Below are 18352 nucleotides of genomic sequence, written 5' to 3' on the forward strand. Positions count from 1 at the left end.
TTTTTTTTTTTACCAAAACCAGGTGGGGTAATCATAATTGTTTGAACCTCAGATTTGCCCATTAAGTGACATTTGGATTAAAATTTGGTTTTAAAAACATTTTAGCGTGGTCAAATAAAGAACACATACCGTATTAAAAGCACAAAACTTGGCTGTAAAGTGTCAAAAGAAAAGTTAAATCTATATATCCCTAGCATCCAAAATAAACTGTTTGAACTGTGTCATATGCTATGGTGCTCCAGGTTAAATGATACCAAACAAAATAATTGATTTATAGAAATTATAAATGTTAACTGTCAATATATACTGTATGTATTTTGATGACAGAATTGTGAAAATGATACAGGCTGATCTCCACGGGTGTCTGAGAAGAGGGATTGGAAAGCAGCAGAGAAGCTACCAGAGTAAAATACACATGAAAGACACCAACCATGATAAAAGACTTAAACACAGATTTTTTTTTAAATCTACTTTGTGAATTTTGATCCCCACCTTTATATCTTAATGTAATGACATAACAAATGTTTGCTGATTATTATCAATGACTTAACAGCTGTAACTAGTTGTCCAGCTTAGGAAATCCTCACTTGGTCCCCTACTTTACAAAGAACGACCCCTGTGCACCAGACACTTTTTGTTTGGCCATCGGGAAGAGGTATCAAGTCCGGTCACGCAGCCACTCAGAATAATATAATAGACCTTTCCTTTTTCAATCAATACAACAGGTCCATTTTAATATGTGACTGCATTTATTGATGGATTCTTACTGTAGGCATTATCAATGTATAGTAAAAAAAAAATTACAATCTCATGATAGCAAATAATTATCAGGATGTAAGACTGCTTCAAAGAACAACAAAGTCAAGATGTGGTAGAAATGTTCCTACCAGTCTGTGCTAGAGGCAGGACTCTTGTTAGTATAACAAAAAATATGTTTCTAAATACTCTTTTTAATTCAACATTCACAAAAATGCACCTCTTCTTATAACATATTCCAATATAAACTCAGCAAAAAAAAAATAAACGTCCTCTCACTGTCAACTGTGTTTATTTTGTTTGAAAATAAGATTCAACAACTGAGACATAAACTGAACAAGTTCCACAAACATGTGACTAACAGAAATGGAATAATGTGTCCCTGAACAAGGGGGCGGGGTCAAAATCAAAAGTAACTGTCAGTATCTGGTTGTGGCCACCAGCTGCATTAAGTACTGCAGTGCATCTCCTCCTCATGGACTACACCAGATTTGCCAGTTCTTGCTGTGAGATGTTACCCCACTCTTCCACCAAGGCACCTGCAAGTTCCCAGACATTTCTGGGGGGGAACGGTCCTAGTCCTCACCCTCTGACCCAACAGGTCCCAGACGTGCTCAATGGGATTGAGATCCGGGCTCTTCGCTGGCCACGGCAGAACACTGACATTCCTGACTTGCAGGAAATCACACACAGAACGAGCAGAATGACCCTCCAGTCATGCTGGAGGGTCATGTCAGGATGAGCCTGCAGGAAGGGTACCACATGGAGGGAGAAGGATGTCTTCTCTGTAACGCACAGTGTTGAGATTGCCTGCAATGACAACAAGCTCAGTCCAATGATGCTGTGACACACCGCCCCAGACCATGACGGACACTCCACCTCAATCGATCCCGCTCCAGAGTACAGGCCTCGGTGTAAGTGTCTTAAGTTTTCAGAACTGTGACCTTAATTGCCTACAGTCTGTAAGCTGTCAGTGTCTTAACGACCGTTCCACAGGTGCATGTTCATTAATTGTTTATGATTCAAAAGAACAAGCATGGGAAACAGTGTTTAAACCCTTTACAATGAAGACCTGTGAAGTTATTTGGATTTTTACGAATGATCTTTGAAAGACAGGGTCCTGAAAAAAGGGATGTTTCTTTTCTTTGCTGAGTTTATACCCACAATTTCACATAACAGGTGTTCCATTATTTCAATAACAAGTGACTCAGTTGGAATCAGCCACTTCAACTACATGCACGTATATATTTTTCAATACTAAAAGTGACCATTATTCAAACCATTTACAGCATAAAAACAAACAAATTAACCGATGTTTAAATCAGTGGTCCCCCCAAACAAGCCAAGTACACTTTCAAAAAGAGAGAGAGAGAGAGCACATTTTTAAATTGCTTTTCCATACAAAATCAGAGAAGTAGCAGTTACTGCAATACGTTTAGTGGTAAAATAAGTAGTTCCTTTTTCAACTGGAGAAGCGACTCTCATCTCAACTCAGGAGAAAATAAAATGGCCCTACCGTTTCGTTCTTGACCAAACATCTTCAATATCGAACCTGAGTGACAAACCATAAGGCATTGTGAAACTGTCACCACATCCCCGGCAGCAACTTCATTAGTGAAAGCTTCTCATTTTTAGGATTAAAGTCGACAAAAAGTCCCCCTAAAATGGGTGTGGGGTCTACATTTCTTACTCCAGGATCCTGCCGTGACGCACGGCGAAGGAGATGAGTTTGTGGTAGAGGGCTCCCAGGAGAAGTATGGCCCCAAGCACCATGACACAGATGAGGCTGAAAGCCCAACGTGGACCCAGGATTGTGTACACCTGGGAGACGAACACGGGCCCCAGGGTCCGGGCCCCGCTACCAGAGGCTGTCAACCACCCCATGTACACACCCTGGGGGACAGGAGAGAAAAAAAGACCCACATTTATTCCATTTTGTTCACTTTTACACACTGTACCAGTCTAGCTTTTTACACACACTGTACCAGTCTAGCCTTTTTACACACACTGTACCAGTCTAGGCTTTTTACACACACTGTACCAGTCTAGTCTTTTTATACACACTGTACCAGTCTAGTCTTTTACACACACACACACACTGTACCAGTCTAGTCTTTTTACACACACTGTACCAGTCTAGGCTTTTTACACACACTGTACCAGTCTAGGCTTTTTACACACACTGTACCAGTCTAGCTTTCTACACACACTGTACCAGTCTAGTCTTTTTACACACACTGTACCAGTCTAGTCTTTTTACACACACACTGTACCAGTCTAGTCTTTTTACACACACTGTACCAGTATAGCTTTCTACACACACTGTACCAGTCTAGTCTTTTTACACACACTGTACCAGTCTAGTCTTTTTACACACACTGTACCAGTCTAGGCTTTTTACACACACTGTACCAGTCTAGTCTTTTTACACACACTGTACCAGTCTAGTCTTTTTACACACACTGTACCAGTATAGCTTTCTACACACACTGTACCAGTATAGTCTTTTTACACACACTGTACCAGTATAGCTTTCTACACACACTGTACCAGTCTAGGCTTTTTACACACACTGTACCAGTCTAGTCTTTTTATACACACTGTACCAGTCTAGTCTTTTTACACACTGTACCAGTCTAGTCTTTTTACACACTGTACCAGTCTAGTCTTTTTACACACACTGTACCAGTCGTCTTTTTACACACACTGTACCAGTATAGCTTTTTACACATACTGTACCAGTCTAGTCTTTTTACACACACTGTACCAGTCTAGTCTTTTACACACACTGTACCAGTCTAGTCTTTTTATACACACTGTACCAGTCTAGCCTTTTACACACACACACACACACTGTACCAGTCTAGCTTTTTACACACACTGTACCAGTCTAGTCTTTTTATACACACTGTACCAGTCTAGTCTTTTTACACACACTGTACCAGTCTAGTCTTTTTATACACACTGTACCAGTCTAGTCTTTTTACACACAATGTACCAGTCTAGTCTTTTTACACACACTGTACCAGTCTAGTCTTTTTACACACACTGTACCAGTCTAGTCTTTTTACACACACACTGTACCAGTCTAGTCTTTTTACACACACACTGTACCAGTCTAGTCTTTTTACACACACTGTACCAGTCTAGTCTTTTTACACACACTGTACCAGTCTAGTCTTTTTACACACACTGTACCAGTCTAGGCTTTTTACACACACTGTACCAGTCTAGTCTTTTTACACACACTGTACCAGTCTAGTCTTTTTACACACACTGTACCAGTCTAGTCTTTTTACACACACTGTACCAGTCTAGTCTTTTTACACACACTGTACCAGTCTAGTCTTTTTACACACACACTGTACCAGTCTAGTCTTTTTACACACACACTGTACCAGTCTAGTCTTTTTACACACACACTGTACCAGTCTAGTCTTTTTATACACACTGTACCAGTCTAGCCTTTTACACACACACACACTGTACCAGTCTAGCTTTTTACACACACTGTACCAGTCTAGTCTTTTTATACACACTGTACCAGTCTAGTCTTTTTACACACACTGTACCAGTCTAGTCTTTTTATACACACTGTACCAGTCTAGTCTTTTTACACACACTGTACCAGTCTAGTCTTTTTACACACACTGTACCAGTCTAGTCTTTTTACACACACTGTACCAGTCTAGTCTTTTTATACACACTGTACCAGTCTAGTCTTTTTACACACACACTGTACCAGTCTAGTCTTTCTACACACACACTGTACCAGTCTAGTCTTTTTACACACACACTGTACCAGTCTAGTCTTTTTACACACACACTGTACCAGTCTAGTCTTTTTACACACACACTGTACCAGTCTAGTCTTTTTACACACACACACACACACACACTGTACCAGTCTAGTCTTTTTACACACACACACTGTACCAGTCTAGTCTTTTTATACACACTGTACCAGTCTAGTCTTTTTACACACACACTGTACCAGTCTAGTCTTTTTACACACACACACTGTACCAGTCTAGTCTTTTTATACACACACACTGTACCAGTCTAGTCTTTTTACACACACTGTACCAGTCTAGTCTTTTTACACACACTGTACCAGTCTAGTCTTTTTACACACACACTGTACCAGTCTAGTCTTTTTACACACACTGTACCAGTCTAGTCTTTTTACACACACTGTACCAGTCTAGTCTTTCTACACACACTGTACCAGTCTAGTCTTTCTACACACACTGTACCAGTCTAGCCTTTTTACACACACTGTACCAGTCTAGTCTTTTTACACACACTGTACCAGTCTAGTCTTTTTACACACACTGTACCAGTCTAGCCTTTTTACACACACTGTACCAGTCTAGTCTTTTTACACACACACTGTACCAGTCTAGCCTTTTTACACACACACTGTACCAGTCTAGTCTTTTTACACACACACTGTACCAGTCTAGCTTTTTACACACACACACTGTACCAGTCTAGCTTTTTACACACACACACTGTACCAGTCTAGCTTTTTACACACACTGTACCAGTCTAGTCTTTTTACACACACTGTACCAGTCTAGCTTTTTACACACACACTGTACCAGTCTAGTCTTTTTACACTGTACCAGTCTAGTCTTTTTACACACACTGTACCAGTCTAGTCTTTTTACACACACTGTACCAGTCTAGTCTTTTTACACACACTGTACCAGTCTAGTCTTTTTACACACACTGTACCAGTCTAGCTTTTTACACACACACTGTACCAGTCTAGTCTTTTTACACACACTGTACCAGTCTAGTCTTTTTACACACACTGTACCAGTCTAGTCTTTTTACACACACTGTACCAGTCTAGGCTTTTTACACACACTGTACCAGCCTAGTCTTTTTACACACACACTGTACCAGTCTAGTCTTTTTACACACACACTGTACCAGTCTAGTCTTTTTACACACACTGTACCAGTCTAGTCTTTTTACACACACTGTACCAGTCTAGTCTTTTTACACACACACTGTACCAGTCTAGTCTTTTTACACACACTGTACCAGTCTAGTCTTTTTACACACACACTGTACCAGTCTAGTCTTTTTATACACACTGTACCAGTCTAGCCTTTTACACACACACTGTACCAGTCTAGCTTTTTACACACACTGTACCAGTCTAGTCTTTTTATACACACACTGTACCAGTCTAGTCTTTTTACACACACTGTACCAGTCTAGTCTTTTTACACACACTGTACCAGTCTAGTCTTTTTACACACACTGTACCAGTCTAATCTTTTTATACACACTGTACCAGTCTAGTCTTTTTACACACACACTGTACCAGTCTAGTCTTTCTACACACACACTGTACCAGTCTAGTCTTTTTACACACACACTGTACCAGTCTAGTCTTTTTACACACACACTGTACCAGTCTAGTCTTTTTACACACACACTGTACCAGTCTAGTCTTTTTACACACACACTGTACCAGTCTAGTCTTTTTACACACACACTGTACCAGTCTAGTCTTTTTACACACACACTGTACCAGTCTAGCCTTTTTAAACACACACTGTACCAGTCTAGTCTTTTTACACACACACACACTGTACCAGTCTAGTCTTTTTACACACACACACTGTACCAGTCTAGTCTTTTTATACACACTGTACCAGTCTAGTCTTTTTACACACACACTGTACCAGTCTAGTCTTTTTACACACACACACTGTACCAGTCTAGTCTTTTTATACACACTGTACCAGTCTAGTCTTTTTACACACACTGTACCAGTCTAGTCTTTTTACACACACACTGTAACAGTCTAGTCTTTTTACACACACTGTACCAGTCTAGTCTTTTTACACACACTGTACCAGTCTAGTCTTTCTACACACACTGTACCAGTCTAGTCTTTCTACACACACTGTACCAGTCTAGCCTTTTTACACACACTGTACCAGTCTAGTCTTTTTACACACACTGTACCAGTCTAGTCTTTTTACACACACTGTACCAGTCTAGCCTTTTTACACACACTGTACCAGTCTAGTCTTTTTACACACACACTGTACCAGTCTAGCCTTTTTACACACACACTGTACCAGTCTAGCCTTTTTACACACACACTGTACCAGTCTAGCCTTTTTACACACACACTGTACCAGTCTAGTCTTTTTACACACACTGTACCAGTCTAGTCTTTTTATACACACTGTACCAGTCTAGTCTTTTTACACACACTGTACCAGTCTAGTCTTTTTACACACACTGTACCAGTCTAGTCTTTTTACACACACACTACCAGTCTAGTCTTTTTACACACACACACTGTACCAGTCTAGTCTTTTTACACACACACTGTACCAGTCTAGTCTTTTTACACACACACACACTGTACCAGTCTAGTCTTTTTACACACACTGTACCAGTCTAGTCTTTTTACACACACTGTACCAGTCTAGTCTTTTTACACACACACTGTACCAGTCTAGTCTTTTTACACACACACTGTACCAGTCTAGTCTTTTTACACACACACTGTACCAGTCTAGTCTTTTTACACACACTGTACCAGTCTAGTCTTTTTACACACACTGTACCAGTCTAGTCTTTTTATACACACTGTACCAGTCTAGTCTTTTTATACACACTGTACCAGTCTAGTCTTTTTACACACACTGTACCAGTCTAGTCTTTTTACACACACTGTACCAGTCTAGTCTTTTTACACACACTGTACCAGTCTAGTCTTTTTACACACACTGTACCAGTCTAGTCTTTTTATACACACTGTACCAGTCTAGTCTTTTTACACACACTGTACCAGTCTAGTCTTTTTACACACACACTGTACCAGTCTAGCTTTTTACACACACTGTACCAGTCTAGTCTTTTTACACACACTGTACCAGTCTAGCTTTTTACACACACTGTACCAGTCTAGCTTTTTACACACACTGTACCAGTCTAGCTTTTTACACACACTGTACGAGTCTAGTCTTTTTACACACACTGTACCAGTCTAGCTTTTTACACACACACACTGTACCAGTCTAGCTTTTTACACAAACACACTGTACCAGTCTAGCTTTTTACACACACTGTACCAGTCTAGTCTTTTTACACACACTGTACCAGTCTAGCTTTTTACACACACACTGTACCAGTCTAGTCTTTTTACACTGTACCAGTCTAGTCTTTTTACACTGTACCAGTCTAGTCTTTTTACACACACTGTACCAGTCCAGGCTTTTTACACACACTGTACCAGTCTAGTCTTTTTACACACACACTGTACCAGTCTAGTCTTTTTACACACACTGTACCAGTCTAGCCTTTTTACACACACTGTACCAGTCTAGCCAGCTGAGAACTTTTTTTTAAAAACGTTACACCTGGTATAGTAGAAAAATATGATATGCACACCTGTGAATACCGATGCTGGGTTGAAATGATATGAAGGAATGAGAGGCCTGTGGTTGGCCTGACAAAGATGAAATGGGAAGTATAAACTAGACCTGGTTTAAAATATTCAATACATTTTACATCCAGTAAGTATTAGGATATATATTTTCTTTGAATATTTGGACGTTTATTTGTAAATACTCAAATAGAAGTGTATTTTCAAGTACAAAATATTTAAAAACACTCCCATGCATTTGAAGCCAGAGCCCGTATCCACAAAGCATCTCATAAAAAAGGTCCTAAGAATCCTGTTAAAACTTGGTTTTTAAGACGACAACAAAAAGCCTCCCAGCTCACAGTAGGTATTCGCTTGGTAAGACACTGACCAGACAAACTCTGAACCAGGAGTAACATCAACTCCTAAAAAGGGTTCATCTCAGCTGGTCGTCACGACAGTTTGAGGTACCGCAAAGGAAAGATGGTGATGAGTCTCATCGTTGTAAATTATGGGAAATAACCAATCACGAAGAGGCATGGCCAGCTGTGACCTGTATAGCACATTTCAGACACCCAGATGAATGTGACTTTCCATCAAATGTTGCAATGGTAAAACACTTGATATAATTTCTCTACTCTTAATTATTGCCTAATATGTTGGCATGCACAACTTTTTTTTTTTTTTTACCAATTCTGATGTTTGTTAAAAAATAAATGTTGACAATATTACCGTTATATCAACACACTCATCACTCCTGTTGAACAAATAAATCATTTTGGCAGTACACGGTAGGCATCAAGTCATTTAACGACAATGTTGCTGTTGCAAAGGCTCATGGTAGAAACCAGGTTTTTCCCTCTACGCTGGCCACGCCCCTCCCTTGCAACTTCCTTGTCTCCACAGAGACACGGGGGGAACGGCCCTTGAACACAGAGTTAAAGCTAGACTGACGTTGCCACCGCGAGCAGCACCTGAGAGGATATTGAGATGAGCGAGACGCAACAATTCGCTCTCCCACAGTAACTGCACATGTGCACGGGTTAGGTTCACGCTGTGTACAGCATGGAAGCCACAGGACCAAAAACAGCAGTGAGGTAGAGCCTCTCGCTGAGTCTACCTTTTAACATAAGCCCTAGATGCTTTCAATTTCCCAACTTATAGGCATGACCAAAGGGATAACCTAATATGATCTCTCAGGTCTCAGGGGTCTCTAACAGATCGATTGCGAACTACCAGTAGCTCACAGCACACCTATGATTAGCTCGCCAAACAATTCTGAAAGTATCGGGACAACGCAAGCTCCCAGTTACTAGCTAAATCAACGCAACATTGACATTATCCCACCCCTGGTTAGCCACTATTGGTTTAAAAAAAACAAAACCTAACACAATATCAACCAATACATTTCCAGAGATATTGCCTATGTCCGTGTGGTGTGTGTGTATTCATGTATCACTCTGTGTGTAGCCAGTTGATGTCTTGTGGGTTGACAGAAAACCTTTCCCCAAAACCCTCTCAATTAAATTGCCAGAGGCGCCACTAAAAAGGGCCAGATGGGCAATTAGAATTACACTTCCTTTTTTTTTTTTTACCTGAACAAAACTGTCTTTTAATGTGATTTAAAGCATTGGTATGGACTCAAAACATCAACTTTTTATCAGCTTTACTGACAAAAAAAAAAACACTACTTTCGCTTGTACACTAAGGACCCGGAGAATAGTTTCAGTTGAGAGGAGATGAATGTGCCTATTTGAAAGCTAGAAAAAAATAAATAAATTAGTACCTCTCAACATGTTACATTTTTTAGGTGTTGTGAGAAATCATTGTCTGGATTATTTATGGATCGATCATATAGAAATATCTAAATAATATTTTTAACAACTCCTAAACAAATTCCATGTGGCGCAGGAACCACTGACTCACTGTATTTTTCTATTATCAAGTCGCCTGCTGATAACTCTTAATTGGGTAGGACAGCTCATGAGGTCTCCTAAAAACATCTGTCAACTAGGTCAGGACTCGTATGACTAAAGAGGTGTAAAGCCTAGCTTTTATTTTGAACCTTTAACATAAATATTTATATTCTCAGCACTTACGTGCAATTTCCTACTCTGAGACGCTTTGTGGATACGAGCCCAGGTCTGATTGGTCCTGGGGGTATTTTAAATGTATTTGGAAACAAGCATTTAAAAAAATAAAAAATAAAAATAATAATAATCAAACAGTATTTATAGGAAATTGTTTGAAAATACAGTACTTTCAAATAGAAGTAGTTGATTCGGGAACATTATTTGAAAATACTCTAATACACAGAATAAGTATTTAAAAAACCAAACACTTCAACAAGCATAATATTTGAATCCAGGTCTAAACATCGCCTAATTATGTTGCATGAATAAAGCACTCTTCTGCACTATTCTGTGTGCCAGCCTCTCATTCCTTTATGAAAAACCTGGCATAGAATATTAAAACACAAAGCAGTGGGAGTCCAGAGAGTCACAATGGAGGTATGGGTACATACAAGCAAGAAGATCATTACAAAAATCCGCTCTCATTCCAATGAAAACATGGCCTATGAGAGCCCCATTCATGACAATGGACGTACTGTCATTCGGAACACACTCCCGCCACAGTGGATGAATGAGTTGGAATGCTAAAAATGCTAACAGAGTCTTAGATCTCTCAATGCCCCCTTTCATTGGTTCAGTACGATGGCGTTAGAATTCGATACGTGTCAACGGTGAAGCTGTGTTCTGAACACGTGAACATACCTGAGGCTTGGACCCTAGGATTTTGGAGTAGAGCGTGTAGGATATCACGTTGCAGGCCGGGTAGCCCGCTCCAATGAGGACGTCGGCGGTAAGGAACTGTGCCAGGTGAATGGCGGGGGTATACTGGCACCATGTCTGTTCAGCAGGGCAGCCTGTCGGCTCGAAGGAGCTGTTGGAGACCGGAGTTGGGGCAAACGCCGGGATTGGGGCAAACGTCTCGTGGATGACAGTGTAATTCTTGAGGTCTGTGTTGTTTTGAGAGAGAGTGCCTTCAGAAAGTATTCACACCCCTTGTGGCAAGGACTTCAGACTACAAAGGCAAATCCAGCTGTGCTGTGCAGTGTACCCACCCCCCGAAACCTCCCTCCCAGACGAGCTTCTCTACAGAGCCTTCAGAAAGTATTCACAACCCTTGATTTTTTTCCCACATTTTGTTGTGTTACAGCCTGAATTTAAAATGGATTACATTGAGATTGTGTGCGTCTGGTTTACTTACCCCATAATGGAATCATGTTTTTATGCATTTTTACAAATTAATTAAATATTAAAAAGTGGAAATGTCTTGAATCAATAAGTATTCAACCCCTTTGTTACGGCAAGCCTACATCATTTAGGTGTAAAAAATCTGCTTAACAAGTCACATAATAAGTTGCATGGACTCACTCTATGTGAAATAGTGTTTAATATGATTTTTTAATGACTACCTTATCTCTGTACCCCACACATACAGATAATTGTAAGGTCCCTCAGTCGAGCAGTGAATTTCAAACACAGATTCAACCACAAAGACCAGGGAGGTTTTCCAATGCCTCGCAAAGAAGGGCACCTATTGGTAGATGGGTATAAAAAATAAAAAAAAGCAAACATCGAATATCCCTTTGAGCATGATGAAATTATTAAATTACACTTTGGATGGTGTATTAATATACCAAGTCACTACAAAGATACAGGTGTCCTTCCTAACTCAGTTGCCGGAGAGGAAGGAAACTGCGCAGGGATTTCGCCATGAGGCCAATGGTGACTTTAAAACAGTCTGAGTACCACTCTTCATATTTTCAAGCATGGTGGTGGCTGCATCATGTTATGGGTATGCTTGTCATCAGCAAGGACTAGGACGTTTTTTTATGATCAAAAGAAACAGACTAGCGCTAAGCACAAGCAAAATCATAGAGGAAAACCTAGTTCACTCTGCTTTCCAACGGACACTGGGAGACAAATTCACCTTTCAAATATGGAGTTAATTACCAAGGCGGCATTGAATGTTCTTGAGTGGCCTCTATGGCAAGACTTCAAAATTGCTTTCTATCAATGATCAAACACCAACTTGACAACCTTTGAATAACTGTTTTAATAATATTGTGCAAATATTGTACAATCCAAGTGTGCAAAGCTCTTAGACTTACCTAGAAAGACTCACAGCTGTAATCGCTGCCAAAGGCGATTCTAACATGTATTCACTCAGGGGTGTGAATACTACTTACGTAAATTAGATATTTCTGTATTTAATTTTCAATAAATTAGCAACCATTTCTAAAAAAAATGTTTTTCACTTTGTCACTGTGTTGTGTAGATGTGAGAAAAACAAAACAATTTAATCCACTTTGAATTCAGGCTGTAACAACAAAATGTGGGGGTATGAATACAACAAAAAGTCAAGAGGTATGAATACTTTCAGAAGGCACTGTAAGTATAACACACACGGTCTCATTACCGGTATATTCATTCCTGCAGTCCTATAGCTCAGTCTACGCTGCTAACATACTGTATTTACAGTTGAATTTGAACCCCTCCCCCCTTCAAAAAAAACTATAAGAATTGTGAAGACTGCTAATTTGTCACATGACTGACGTTAAACGACCTAAAGGTCGTAAAGGTAAAGAAAAGAAAAGCCAGCGATTCCATACCTGCCCACTGGATGGCAGGGTAATGGTTCCCCCATGGGAGCAGGACAAAGAAGCCACAGAATATGATAGCCAAGCCTCCAAGGAGCACAGGACGATCACCAATCCTGGAAGACAACAGTGCTTTTTATACTCAACGCACAGTCAACGCTCAACACTATATCCTGACAGTGGCATTCACAAATTAACATTGTGTCCCCCCCCCCCTCCTCACAGTCAGTCATTGTTTTCATTATTATGAAATGAACACTGAAGTGTTCTACAGTATTTTAGTCAATGCCGCTCCGACATTGCTCATCCTAATATTTATATATTCTTAATTCCATTATTTTACTTTGGATTTGTGTGTATTGTGGTGAAATTGGTATATACTACTTGTTAGATATCACTGCACTGTTGGAGCTATAAACACAAGCATTTCGCTACACCCCGCAATAACATCTGCTAAACACTTGCGTGACCAATAAAATTAGATTTGAGCGGCTTACCTTTGAGAGAGAACCTTCACAAGTAGAAACACCAGGATGGACTCAAAGCCGACGCAGGACAGTATGATACCGTTGTAGAGCACTGCGTCCTTCCTAGTCCAAGAGAACATGTCCATAGATAGGGGTGTGGCTATGCTGAAAATCAAAAGTGTAGAAAACCCCGTCCACAGATGACGCGTGTTGTAAAAAACAATGGGATGAAAATTAGCAAATACAACTTGCACCGGTTTTTACTTGTGACTTCCGACAGTCGTGCGTTTCTAAATGAGCTTCACGTCATTCAACAAATACTGATATTATTGTTATGCATTGCCGACGATACTACGTTATTGGCACGGCGACTATAAACAGTACGTACGTCTCGAAGACAGCGAAAATGAACATGATGATGAAAAATAGAACATTGGAGGTCAAAACAGCAACGTGATCAATATTCCCTTCTGTTTCCTGACTGACATCCATTCTTTCTGTAAGAGAAGAGTGAAGACATGGCACTCAACAACTTTACAAGCCAAAGCAAACATACTACTTTATCTTGTTTCAGCTACAGAAACAAAAAAGATGCCTGATCTATCCACAACCACTCAAATGTTCCAAACTGGTTTTAAAAAAAAAGGTATGTCCTATAGGTCTTCATGCAAGCGGTTACTGGTTAAATACAAGGTAGTATCAACTACATAACAGACAAGGCTCCGATTTATTCAACCTTTTGGCAAAGTATGTACCTTCAGACACATAATTGATGGCTCTGATATGTCTTCCATAGTCGTCAACTTGGTGTTCCCTATTGAAAAGAAATAATTATTTTTAACTAGGCAAGTCAGTTTAAGAACAAGTTCTCATTTACAATGAGGAACAGGGTTTAACTGGTTTGTTCTGGGGTAGACGGACATCATTTTTTTACCTTGTCAGCTCGGGGATTCGATCAACGCTCTAACCACTAGGCTACCCTGCCGCCCCTCAAATCACGAATCATGCCTGCTCCCAGCATGGCAGTAAAGAGACCCGTGGTACTATCCAAGTCAACATCGTCAGATGAACATACACTTGAACAGATGGTAAATCTACAAGATGTTATTTGGATAAATCCAAGACGTCAGCAGAAAGGTCAAAATGTAACCGCTCACCTCAGCACTAACACGACGAGCAGGATATTGATGACGCCAAATAATGCAGCCAGTAGAGCTGGGGCGGTGTACATATTCAGCTGTAGGTCAATGACCTTCACGCTAACACCTTGTTCACCAATGAATGACAAACCGGCCTGGAGAGCTGAAAAACCAAATTCAAATGTATTACACCTTAGCTGCTGTCTAATGAGCTTTTTTCCACTATGATGTCACGTTGTACACAATGATCTGTTTGGGGGGGGGGGGGGGGGTCAATTGAGTTACATATCAGAATATTGTATTTGATGATTTATCATATCGACAACATTGCAATATTATTTATGTGCCAGTCGGCTGTAGCTTCACCAAAACTCCAGTATTTCTCCTTCATAGCTTGTTCTCCGTCTTCTTTTTAAAACAGGGAGCCAATTTATTTTCAGCACTTTATTTCCATGAATGATAAAAAAAAAAAAACATATTCTCGTGGCTCTCTCTCTCTCTCTCTCTCGTCTCTCTGCAGCAAGACATATGGTGAGCAATATGTTTGGAAGATCAAATCTCAATAAAAATCACAGTATCGAATCACAATACATATAGAATCGTGAGAATTGCTAAACATATCGTATCGGCGCCCGGGAAAAAAAATGGTGACAATATCGTATCGTGAGGTCCCTGGCAATTCCCAGCATTCATCACAATCATTCCTTTATCTTGCTGTATTTCCTTTTTAAATGTTTGCAACACAATATTTATGTGGCTAGTACAGAGATTATCAGAGATTAGCGTCGTACAATGTCAAAACTGAACAAAATTGGTTCCGTTTTTGTTTGTTTGTTGTATTCTCACTTACGTCATAGTTCAGTTTTACCGCAGATCGTCACACTCGCTAATCAACTGCTGAATCGCTATCAGGTTGACTAGTCTTCACACCTCTCTCAATTGACGTAGCCTTATAGCGAAATAGGCTCATTGTGACCGAACATACTTGTATAGTTAATACCTAATGCTGACAATGTGCACTTGTACCAGGTCAGCAAACAGTGCTCCAATGTAGAAACACAGCCAACTCTCACTGTGAGACTGAGTAATGGGGAAAAGGGAGAACAACCATACCTGGACCCAGAATGAACCCCAGAGCCTGACAGGCACTTGTGTTAGCCATAGCACTGTTTCTCTCCTTCAGTGAGGTGGCTCCAGCAACATAGGACCTCACAACAGCTACGTTCCCTATAAAAGCAACAACAACAACAAAAACAAGACCAACAACCAAATATTAGATAGGCACGTCCAAATTAGATTTGTTCCAACAATACAGGTGGGAGAAAAATGGCAATGTTCCTGGAGTGTCGCAGGTACTGCATGGTCCCGTGTGGCTCAGTTGACAGAACGTGGCACATGCAACGCCAGGGTTATGGGCTCGATTCCCACAGGGGACCAGTACAGAAAGAACAAACAAACAAAAAAAAATATGAAGATGTATCCAGTCACTGCTGTAAGTCGCTCTGGATAAGAGCGTCTGCTAAATGACTAAAATGTGAAATGTAATAATTGTGTTTACAACTAGGCACCACACCTGACCCAATTGAGCTAATTGATAAGTTCAATGATTGCCAAAATTCAAACACACCTCGGTCTTCCACGTCGGCTAAATCAAAAATATGAGGTGCCTGCGACACTCCGGGATCAGGGTTGCCTACCCCTGATTTAGAAAATCAACAAAACCAAAGGAAAAATGTGTGCAGTGAAAGAGCCCCTTGACTTCGACTGGTGATACTGTTTTACATCTGACTAAACCAGAGACATAGCCCACCTGCTCCAAAACCGACTAAAGCTCGAGACATGAGCATGTGGTACTTGTTCTGTGATGTGGGTAGGTAGACGTAGGAGTAGTAGATGTTGGCTGTGACGTTGATGAAAATAGAGCAGGCCAATGGTTCTCTCCTGGGCCTGTGATTGGACCAGAGCCCAAAGAGGGGGGACGCCAGCATCTGGCCCAGGCTGTAGGCCGCCACCACCCAGCCCAGGAAGCTAGCATTGGCACTGTCATCAATCTAGACGGGCAGATAGAGTAGATGAGAACCACTGTCAGTCATGCTGTAGATTGTGATGCCATGTGCGACATTATCTCTTATTTAACCATTCAAAAAATATATATATTTTTTTTTGCATGCACTATTATTTTGTCACAGTTTTGAGAGCTTCATGAGAGCTATTTCAAGAGCTTCACGTTTATATTTCAAAAGGGAGAGGGTGAAATAGCATACCCACAACTTCCAACAAAAAAACATGGCTTATACAGTGTTCTGGCATTTCTAAGAAGTAAAGCAGGGAGGTTCTTCTTTGCTATTTTTTTTTCTCACACTTCTCCTTTTCAGGTCTAAAATTGGACTTAAAAGTGAAATTAATGGTATTGAGTATGAACACGTTAGTTAGTTGGTTCTTATATTCAACCAAACAGTTGTAAGACGAGAGCAGGAAAACAACGTCAACTTCACCTTTTGCAGATACGGCCAAACTGACGTGATGACAATAGTGAAACCTAGAGGAAGTCACAAATAAATGAAGCCTAGGCTATATCCATCGTTAAACATGTTGCACAGCATAAACACAGACTAATAAATGTCACATACCATTAACAGTTTAGGGCTTTGGTTAACATCTATGACTCACACATCCACGACTAACAACTTTCCCAGAGGCAGTTACTGGTATCCTTTCAGTCATTCACTTTTAAAAAAGGTAGGCAATGTGGCTAGGATAAAATAAATGGTATCAAATGTGCTTACCAACGCTGCTTAGAAACATTGTGAAGTACATTACACGAATTGACCGCCATCTACTCTTGTATTCATCATTTTGGGAGTCATCACTAGACGGAAAGGACAAACTACATAAGCTCGACAATGATAGAACAACATGATTGAGGCAAGTGACAAATGTGACACACTTTTTGAGCACATACAGTAAAGCTTTATGGAATAATAACTTAACGTTAGTCTGTGCTATAACACACCTGCCAGAATCATCGTTGAGCAATGGCGTATTCTCTTCGGAATCCATAAATTGAGACATCGTTGATTTTACGTTGTGCTGTCACCGAATTTAAAGGTGTCTAGACGTGTGGTGGGTCATTAATTAAGTCGCCATGTCTCTGGGAGATAACATTAGTCCTACTTGGATGACAGTTAGACTGCTAGATTCACTTAAACGACATCACATAATTGAAAAATGTGTACGATTAAATAATGATGTTAAATTAAAAGATGACTCTGGAAGTCTGACAAATTATGCTAAGGTACAACGACTACAGTAGCATTGATTGCAAACAAGATTTACATTCGCTATTTGTCAACACTTCCTACCGCTCTTCTTCTTCGTCTTCTTCCTTATTCGGTGGGGTTTATCAGCGGTTGGTAGCCAACGTTATGGTGCATTACCGCCACCTACTGTACTGGAGTGTGGGCTAGCGACAAGGAGGATCTAAATTCTACCTGCCATCCCCCGTTGCTCTTAAAAAAAGATATCAAAATATTTGAGACTATATAACTATATATAATGACGTACTACTCAATTATACTCCTTAAACTAATTTCCTGTATCCCCTTCTCTTTCATACTCGATCTATGCCCCTCCCTTTCCCTCTGATACTACCCACACTGTAGCAATACATGCTCCACGGTCTCTGTTTCCTGACAATAATCACACTTTCCTGTTGGATCCTGCCCTATCACATTTAATTTCTTATTGAACTGGCTGTGTCCCGCCCTTAATCTTGTCCCTTCCTGCCGTCCTCCCCTCCCCGACTTTACTCTGTACTTGAAATAAATGCCTGCCCTTTAGTATCTCTATTCCACTGCTCCTGCCATCTCTGCACCATCACTGTCCATATCAGACCTTTTGCTTCTGCCTTTCTCATTGA

At 40.3% G+C, this 18352-nt stretch overlaps 1 protein-coding gene across 2 annotated transcripts; it reads right to left on the minus strand.

Annotated features, from left to right (window-relative positions):
• Positions 1–1959: 1959 nt before the first annotated feature.
• Positions 1960–17796, minus strand: mfsd8 (major facilitator superfamily domain containing 8). Of its 2 annotated transcripts, XM_036958299.1 has the most exons (12): positions 17447–17796; positions 17220–17302; positions 16929–16972; positions 16244–16484; positions 15547–15660; positions 14452–14596; positions 14050–14108; positions 13683–13791; positions 13325–13459; positions 12840–12943; positions 10936–11180; positions 1960–2649 (listed from the first exon to the last, which is right to left on the minus strand). In XM_036958299.1, exons 1-12 carry the CDS (start codon positions 17503–17505, stop codon positions 2443–2445), a joined length of 1545 nt encoding a protein of 514 aa, XP_036814194.1. In that variant the 5' UTR covers positions 17506–17796; the 3' UTR covers positions 1960–2442. The 2 variants fall into 2 exon arrangements, with proteins under 2 accessions (XP_036814194.1, XP_036814195.1); XM_036958300.1 differs by lacking the exon at positions 17220–17302.
• Positions 17797–18352: the final 556 nt, after the last annotated feature.

The sequence above is a fragment of the Oncorhynchus mykiss genome, chromosome 21, assembly GCF_013265735.2.
Source record: "Oncorhynchus mykiss isolate Arlee chromosome 21, USDA_OmykA_1.1, whole genome shotgun sequence".
NCBI lineage: Eukaryota > Metazoa > Chordata > Actinopteri > Salmoniformes > Salmonidae > Oncorhynchus > Oncorhynchus mykiss.